Consider the following 8,235-nt stretch of genomic DNA (forward strand, 5'->3'; position numbering starts at 1 on the left):
TGACGAAAGCGGTGTTGGGGGGGGTGCACAGTCACTCCCCAGCCGTGAGTGTGAGTGTCACCGGAGCGCCAAACTGGATTTAAAAGGGGCAGCATGGAGAGGCGAGGCATCCTGTGGGTGCCAGCGGGGTGAACGGGGTGGGCGGGACCCCCGCCTGCTTGGGGACCGGTCGGAGAGTCTCTGCCACCCGGGCCACCCACCGTGCCGGTCAGCTCCACGCGGCGGGCTCCGGGACCTGGTGAGCACCCTGCCGTCGCGCCCGCCCCCCTCACGTTTCGAGGGCGGCCAGAGCAGCACCCGGAGCTACGCGTCTTCATCTTCTTCCCAGTGTGGCTGCCTGATGGGCCGCGTGTCTGGTTGCCTAGAAACCAACTAATGGGCAGCTGTAAACCTGACTCTCGTGCGTGCGTCTGGGCCGAATTGCGAAATGTCACAAAGCACATTTCGTGATTGTGTAAATCTAACCTCGTTTTCAGATTAGCTGCGACCGTGCTGCCAGGACTGAGTCTGCGGGCCTCGAAAGGGCCGCTTGGAGGAAGCGGAGTTGGTGGCATTGTCACAGACGCCGACTGTGTGTGTCTGCTGTTGCCTCACCCCCAGGGCCGGCTCGCCTCAGACAGCACTCTCCCCCGGAGCTGGCCACACTCTCGGGGCTGTCCCTGCAGGTTCTGCGTGGCAGAAGGCAGCAAGGGCACCCCCACGTCCTCCCCGGGCCGCCCTACGGGCGCTGGCCCGCCGTGCCCCCTGCGCAGGGAGGCAGCGTCGCAGCCGCGGGCTCCCCACCGCCCAGTCGGGCCTGAAGCCTCCTGCTGGGGGAGCAGCGGGCATCTCTGGTTTTGGGGTCCTCAGAGCAGCTGGTGCCCGCCCCCACCGTCCCCCCTCCCCCTCCCACTCTCCTCTCCCTGAGCTGGTCGTGGCCCCCCCACGGAGCTGGTTCCCTGAGCCACTCCAGATTCTCTTGCGAGTAAGCTGTGTTCAGCGTCCTGAAGAAAGGAAACTGAAAGGTTGGAGTTTACATTTTCCAAGAGAGAGAATCCTCTTACTGTGATTTGTAAAAAAAAAAAACCTTTGACAAAAATTGTTCTGAAGTCGTGTGCTCACGTTCTGACTGCAAATGAGATTTCTGTTACACTTCAGAACCAAAATGGATGAGGGCCCTTCAGTTCTCGTCTTTATTTTTTATTTTTAGTAAACGTGGTGTTTATTATGAATTTGCAGACATCCAGGGGGGGCGTGTGCGACACAGTGGAGCTGTCCCCTGCCAGCTTCTTTGTGGCCCCTGAATTCGCATAAACATGTAGTGTCATCCATACCTGCTTGCTCACATAGGAAATGCACACATGTTAATGCCACTCTGAGCGGTGTGTCCCCACTGTTCACACTCACCTGGCGCTCGTGATGATGCAGGCACAATGCAGCCACACTTGGGAGTGGCGTGAAGATCAGGACACTTTTCTCGTCCAGGTCAAGCACTGACCGAGGTCATCCCCCACGGCGCCGTGCATTTGGTGGAATTTGTCGGCCCAGGGTGTGTCTGCACAGGCCCCTTCCGGCGCCGGCTCTGGCTGTGTTTTATGTTGTGAAAGCCCTGGTGTGATGTGTGTGCTCGTGGGGGTCGATTCATGAACTCTGACCTCTGCCCTTTGAGAGAGAGCATCAGTACTTCTGAAAGCCATGACAGTCCAAAATTGGTAATCCTGGGTACCTATCTGGACCCCAGCCGACACCCTAAGCAAGACGAGTGACTGGTTACTAACCAGGCAGGTGTTTTAGGTAGCGGACACGCCACCCCACATGCCAGTTACAAGATCTTGATTCGTCCCTGCCTGAAAATTCGGGACGAGGAGCGGGAAAAGCTGGGGAGCATTGTGTACGTATGTATGTATGTTCACACACACGTGTACATGCACTTGGTTTCCTTCCTCTTTCCTGAAAACCAGGTCTCAGAAACACGCAGTAGAGATTGAAGAAGAGGGAGGAAGGATGAGTGAAATCCCATTTTTTATTCTGTATGGGATCCATCAAATCAGTGGTCTTAGGTAATCGATAGAGTCCGTGCACTGCTGTGGGTTGTCGGGGAGTGAGCGGCCGGCGTGGCGAGAGCCGCCTCCCCACCGCCGCCCCGACGGGCGTGGGCCGGCCCCGCGTCAGCCTCGCGCTGTGTCCCCGTGCCTCTGAGTGTCCGGGTGCAGTGGGGCTCACAGGGGCCCTCACCCCTCAAGGAAACACTCCTGGGGCCGCACGTCACCCACATTCTAGCTGCAGCTGTGGATGGGGTTCTGGAAAGTTCCGGGCATCCCCGTTCAGATATGTTCTCCTTGGGAACCCCCCAGCCCCACCCCCGATTTTATCACTCTCAAAATGTTGGTAGGAGGAAAGTTCTGATATGATGAATAACACGTTTATCTTCTCTGTCCCCCTTAAGGTCAAAAAATATTTTGAACTCGAACCCCTGGCCCGTGGGAAACGCTGGATTCTGCAGCCCTGCTCTCTGGACAACGTGGACGCCCTGAAAGACAGCTTCTGCCAGCTGATCCACCTGTTGGAGGAGAAGGACCAGGACGCCGCGCGCATGTGAACCCTGGCGCCGCGGGCGGGGCCCGCGGCCTCGTCCGCTTCCCGTTTCACTGTCGTTTGGGCGTCAGGACGCTACTGTCGGGGCTGCGGGGTCTCTCTCCCTCGGGCGGTCCCGGACTCGCGTCCCTGTCAGGGCGGGCACCCTGCGCGGTGGGGCTGTGCCGCGCACACGCCAAGCACACACTACTGAGAGGACCCACGCTCTGTTCGCCACTGTCTCCCACGCATGTCTCTTCCTCCTGCTGTCGGGGCGCCTCTTCCGCGCGCAGAGACGCACGGAACTCGGGGCTCCCAGGAGCCCGCTCCCCGGCGACGGACTCGGGGAGACTCGGAGCCCTGGCCCGACCTCCCTGGGCTTAGGGCGGGGTGCTGTGTGACTGGGCCCCCCGAATATGTGCACCGTGTCCAGGGTCTCTTGGGGGGGGGTATTTTATTTGTATCTTCTTGTATTTTTTTCATTTTTTTGTATACTGGCCTTGCAGATCGTGGGAGGAAAAGGAGCACCAGACACTGCAGTCACTTTCCTTAGCAGAAAGGAACGTTCCGCCAAACTGACTGGGAGGGCTTCAGGACGAGCTGCCTCCTGCCCCTTCACGACACCGAGTGTCCCCGGCCCCCTCGAGGGGCACAGGCGTTGGCCCAGCTTCGAGGGAGAGCTTGTGGGGGGGGGGGGCCGGGCCGATGCGTCACCGCCGATGACAATTTCATTGAGGCCGCCAGTAGTTTTTCAAGGGAAAGATCATCCTGTGTGAAGTCATAGGTGTCATTTTCTAGAAGTCCTGTGTCTGGTCAAAACAGGAAAAATAATTTTTACAGTAACAGATAAAATTTTTAATAGCCGCCCAGTGAAGTCTGGTGCACACCGGCGAGGGTTTGGCCTTGACCCCGCATGCACTTCAGGCACGCAGGCCCTGTGGCCGGTGGAGCCGGTCGGCGCCCCCGCCCGGCACCGCGGGGTCTGTGCGGGCTTCCCTGCCCAGCCTCTATTTTCAGGGTTTCCACGTGCACGGCCGCACCAAGGAAATAATTTCAGGGCCCAGATTCCATCTTTGGAGCAAAAAAAATTTTTTCATTTAATTTAAATGGTAAAATTACATAGAAATCAATGTACAGTTTTACTGGAGTTTGGCTCCTTTGACCTTTTCTAAATCAAGAATAATCTATGGATATTGAAGTTTATGGTTGAAATACTCTTTGGGGCATTTTGTAGATTTTTTGACCGCTTAAAATACTCAGTGGCCCAATGACAGCAAACCGCCCCCTTCACCTGAGCAACAAACACCTGTCCGCGGTTCCTGGGGTCCGGGCCGCCCTCCCGTCCCACGGCCTCGCCCCGTGCCGCGGCGGGAGGCGGCAGTGCCCGGTCCCCTCCAGGAGACGTGCCCTTGCGCTCCCGCTTTTGGGGTTTCATCTGGTGGGCGGATTTTAACGAAATCATTACCTTTGAGACATTAAACCCTGGTGTCAGCGTTTTTTTAATTGAACGGGCCAAAAAGACTCCTAAGCTCTCTTGTCCACGGCCTCCTCGACTGCTCTCACTCCGTGTGGCCGGCCAGCGGCACGGAGCTCCTCCTCCGAAGACCAGTGTCCCGGTCCCCGCTTTGTTCTGCCCTGCGTGCTCCTCCCTGACAAATAAACGATTTCCAGGCGTCGCCTTCTCTGCGAGTTCATTAAGTGTAGAGTGTTGTCTTTCTGAGACAGTGCGCTCTGCGGCTGACTGCCCCCGAGCCATCTGTTAGACGACTCCCGTGTCTGTGTGTGAGCGCGCGCGGCGACGGGCCTGTCCCCAGACCCGCGGCTGTCTGCGGCGCCTCAGCCGGCAGAGCGAAAACACGATCCATCAGTGCCCAACAGCAGCTGTTTCTGACAAGTTTCTGTCTGACGCCTAATGCGCCGCAACTGTCGATAACGCTCCCTCCCGTCTAGCAGCACCCTGTCCTCTAACCCTGGAATGTGCTGCGCCTGGGAGAGCCACTCGGGGGGGGGGGAGGGGGGCCGGCGGGGACACGGGGGTGGGGGTGGCCCTGGGTGCCCGTCCCTCCCTGCACGTGAGGTGCCACAGGTGTCTTGGCTCACCTGTGCCAACAGCACACGGGAAAAACAGTCTGCCGCCTGTCTCTCACTGTGCTGCTTGTTACGGTCATGGAAGCTGCCTGTTATTTGTGCCTTTTAGCTAAAACAGGTGCCTTTTTGTAATGGCAATCAATTTATACGACAAGACCTTGTATTCACTGCCGTTCACAGTATCGGCTGCTGATTGACCGCCCTGCTACCCTGTCTGTCTCTGGGAAAGTCCTGCGTTTGTGCCTAGAGGTTGACAGACCCGTGGGGACCGTGGGGACCCGTCCAGGCCAGAGAGCCGGTGCTGTCCGCGGTCCATTCCTGAGGTCCCCTGTCTCCCAATGGAAATAAACGTTGAGTGGAACTGGTGTTTTCAGACTGACTGCTTTTGGCTCCAGCGCTGGGGAGCCCCAGATTTCTGTTTACACTCGAGGTGCCTGCTTAAGTCTTCACACCCGGCTCCACTGCCCTTGGGTCAGAACAGACGATGCGCTCACATTTCCTTTGAGGCCATCGTGAAACCTTAGAAGACCAAAAAAAGCAAGTGCCTTTTCCCCTGGGTTTGTCCCCTGCTTCATTAGAGCCGGTCCCCCCGAGTGAGCGAGCGAGGGGACGTCGGCGTGAGGCGTGTCCTGCCGTCAGAGCGTCTGCTGTCGCAGCGGCTCTCTCAGCCTTTGGGGCTGGGCACTGTTTCCTTTGATGGCCCCGGTACCCGAAGGAAATGAGGCAATTATGTTTGAGGGACTCGAGAGCAAGCACTGTGTACGTACAGGTCCGTCCTTAAGGATGAGAATATTCCCTAAAAGACAAAGAGAGAAAGAAAACTAAAAAAACAGATGGGCAGAAGAGGAGAGAGAAGGAAAAGGTGCAAAAAGAAAAGTCACATCAAAGACGATGACCAGTTCCGACCCCAGCCCTGTGTGGTCCCGGCGCAGCGGCATCCTGGCGCTCCCCGCTGACGGCCCAGCGGGCTCCCGCGCCAGCCTCCTTGGGGGGTGGGGCCGCATTCCCGGTTCTGCTCCCCAGGTGGGTGGCGAGCAGCTCTCGGCTCCTCGGAGCACCTCAGACCCATCCGGCCCACTGGACAGAACCGTGAGACCTTAGAGCCAGTGGGGTTTTCTTAATGCCCAGACAGAATATTCCAACTTGAGTGGAAATCTAATGTTCACGCCTGGCTCATGGTCTTGATAATTTCAGAGTGCATTTTCATTAACCTCCTGACCTGCCGGTGCAAAGAGAAAAGAAGGGGTATGTGGCCGGGGGGAGGGGAGTGGGAGTGGCCCTTCTGGGGTCTCTCATTTGCACTGAGTTCGGGAGGGAGGATCTGCCTTTGTTATGCAGAAACTTGAGGAGAATGGGAACTCCCTGCCTCCTCTGGCCCCCAGACCGCAGTCCCCAAGCTCTGAAGTTCGCGCTGGGAAATGCATTATCACATCTTGTCGGGAATTACCGGCTCCCAAGGGTCCACCCGCTGAGTCGGCCAGATTGAGGGATTTGCATCTCAGGGGTGAAGGTTTCCCAACTTGGATGCAAGACGTGACAAGAGGAGCCCAGGCTCTGGGCCCTGTTCCTCCCCTCCCCCGACTCCCCCCACCCCCGCACTGATTTAGGAACTTGAAAAGAATCCCTTCTGAGACCAGAGCTGAAGATGAGGTATCAGCTCCTCTCCCCTTTCCCATCCTCTTTGAATTAAAACCTAAATGGAAAACTTTCCTTCCACCTACTGCTTCATGGGAGCAGCAAATTCTTTCTGTCCCGGGGAGTCACCTGCTTGTGACAAACTCCCCTTAAAGTGACCGTCTGGGAAACCAGCGCAAAGAATGTGCGAGGCCCCAGGAAGAGTCTCTCCAACGTTCGGCTGTCCCCTCCCTTCCTCTGCAGAACGGGGAAGTAAAAGGCGTGTGGTTTTTCTCAGGTTTTCTCTGTCTTCTCATCTGGCTCCACCTCCCTGCTCCACGAGGTTGCGAAAGGTCAGCTACCACGCTCTCAGGCTTAGCCCGTGCCCCACCCCCACCCCCACCCCCGTGCTCCGTGGTGTTTCCAGGGGACCCTGTGCGGGGACAGCCACTTCTCCGAGGGCTCTGTGGTTCACAGACGCCTCACGTCAGTATATGCCTTGTGGGGCCGCCCCCGCCCCGCCCGGAGCAGACGGAACGGCCTGGTGGGTTTCGCGCCTCCCTTGGCCCGGCCCGGCTCACGGGCCGGCCTGGAGCTGCCTTCCACCCGCACTTCAGAAGGTGACCTGCAAACACCAGAGAAGGGCGACCCCTCCCCCCTTCTTTCTTACGCAGAAGTCTCTCCCTGCTCCTCCGATGCCCTCGCACGTCCCAGGGGGCCAGCCCGGCCAGGTCTGCTGCAGCAGCTGCAGCAGCAGCAGCAGCAGTAGCAGCACGGCCCACCGTGGCAATTGGCCCGCGGTGCTGTCCCCAGAAAGCAGAGCCTGGCTCATGCCCACGGGGACAGGGCGCACACACGCTGACCCTCAAGGGGGATCCAGCTCCCTGGCCTCTGCTCCCCGTGTCCTCACGGGAAGTGAGGAGGCGCGGGAGCCGGGGTTCACGCCGGCCTGAGACCGCTGGGCCACAGGCAGCCCTGCCTGTGGGCGGGAGCTCCAGCCCAGGGCGCCACAGCCCGGGCTGAGAGGCAACTCACCGGGGCAGACCCTCGAGCAGACACCGGCAACTGACCACTCTGTGAGCGGCGGGGCCGTGTCCGTCCACGTCCGGGTGGGCCCGCAGGAGACACGGGCAGTGGGCAGTGGGCAGTGGGGAGGCTCCTTTCCCGAGGAGCCACGGGAAAGGCGGTTTCCGGACTGGGAAGGGAAACCACAGCTCTCGCCTGAGAGGCTCCTGTCGAAAAGCACGATTTCCGGCCGCTTCGTGTTTAATGTGCGTCAAGGTCAGCCCGAAGAGTGCATGTCAAGGGCACCCTGAAGGCCAGACTGGTGCGACAGGCTCTTAGGTCATCAGACACACAAATATCGGAGTGGGTTAAAGAGGAGAAGGTTTGGTCGGAACGGAAACTGCTCACCGAAAGGCAGAGGCAGGAATGCAAACAGTGGGTCCGGCGCTCACTCCCCACGGTCAGCGGCACGTCGGCCCGGCCTCTGGACCTCGTCCACTCGTTTTACAACTTCCTCGACGCGGGGTGGGTCGGTCCGCACTCGTGGGAAGCGGCCTCCGAGGGGTTTTTCCGATGGCGCCGGTCAGGACCCCTCACGCCACTGTCCTCCTTGAGGTCCGGGCTCACCACTGGCACTTCGGGCTCCGACCCCTCCCTCCCTCCCTTCGTCGGGTTTTGCTGGACCCTGACCGGCTGCCAGCCATCGTCTCGGCTGCTCGGCACCCTGCGATGAAGGGGTCTGGCGTCCTCCCCACCTCGGTAGGACTTTGCGTCCTCCGACGTTGGTGATGTTGGGTCATGTCTATGGCCCTACAGAATTCTTTTATTTGGGGGACGTTTGGTTATAATACTGCTGTCATTTGAGTCTCTGGATTTTTAAATATTTTCTCTTGGTCCTAATTCCGGGTTTAATTTAACCTCTCAAGATTTAAAATCGTCTTTGAAAGCTGTTCCGCTTCTTTAGAGACCACTAAT

The 8,235-nt window shown here is 58.5% G+C and overlaps 1 protein-coding gene across 1 annotated transcript in view; it reads left to right on the forward strand.

The window, feature by feature from the left end:
- Positions 1-4,229, forward strand: part of ARL15 (ADP ribosylation factor like GTPase 15) — a 277,500-nt gene extending 273,271 nt beyond the window's left edge. Inside the window, exon 5 of the mRNA XM_045839972.1 lies at positions 2,426-4,229. Within this exon, the coding sequence (XP_045695928.1) occupies positions 2,426-2,578 (153 nt within the window). The 3' untranslated portion in view covers positions 2,579-4,229. The remainder of the gene's footprint in view (positions 1-2,425) is intronic.
- The last annotated feature ends 4,006 nt before the right edge of the window (positions 4,230-8,235 follow it).

Source organism: Phyllostomus hastatus, unplaced genomic scaffold (assembly GCF_019186645.2).
Source record: "Phyllostomus hastatus isolate PE091 unplaced genomic scaffold, TTU_PhHast_1.1 phas_contig_329, whole genome shotgun sequence".
Taxonomy (NCBI): domain Eukaryota; kingdom Metazoa; phylum Chordata; class Mammalia; order Chiroptera; family Phyllostomidae; genus Phyllostomus; species Phyllostomus hastatus.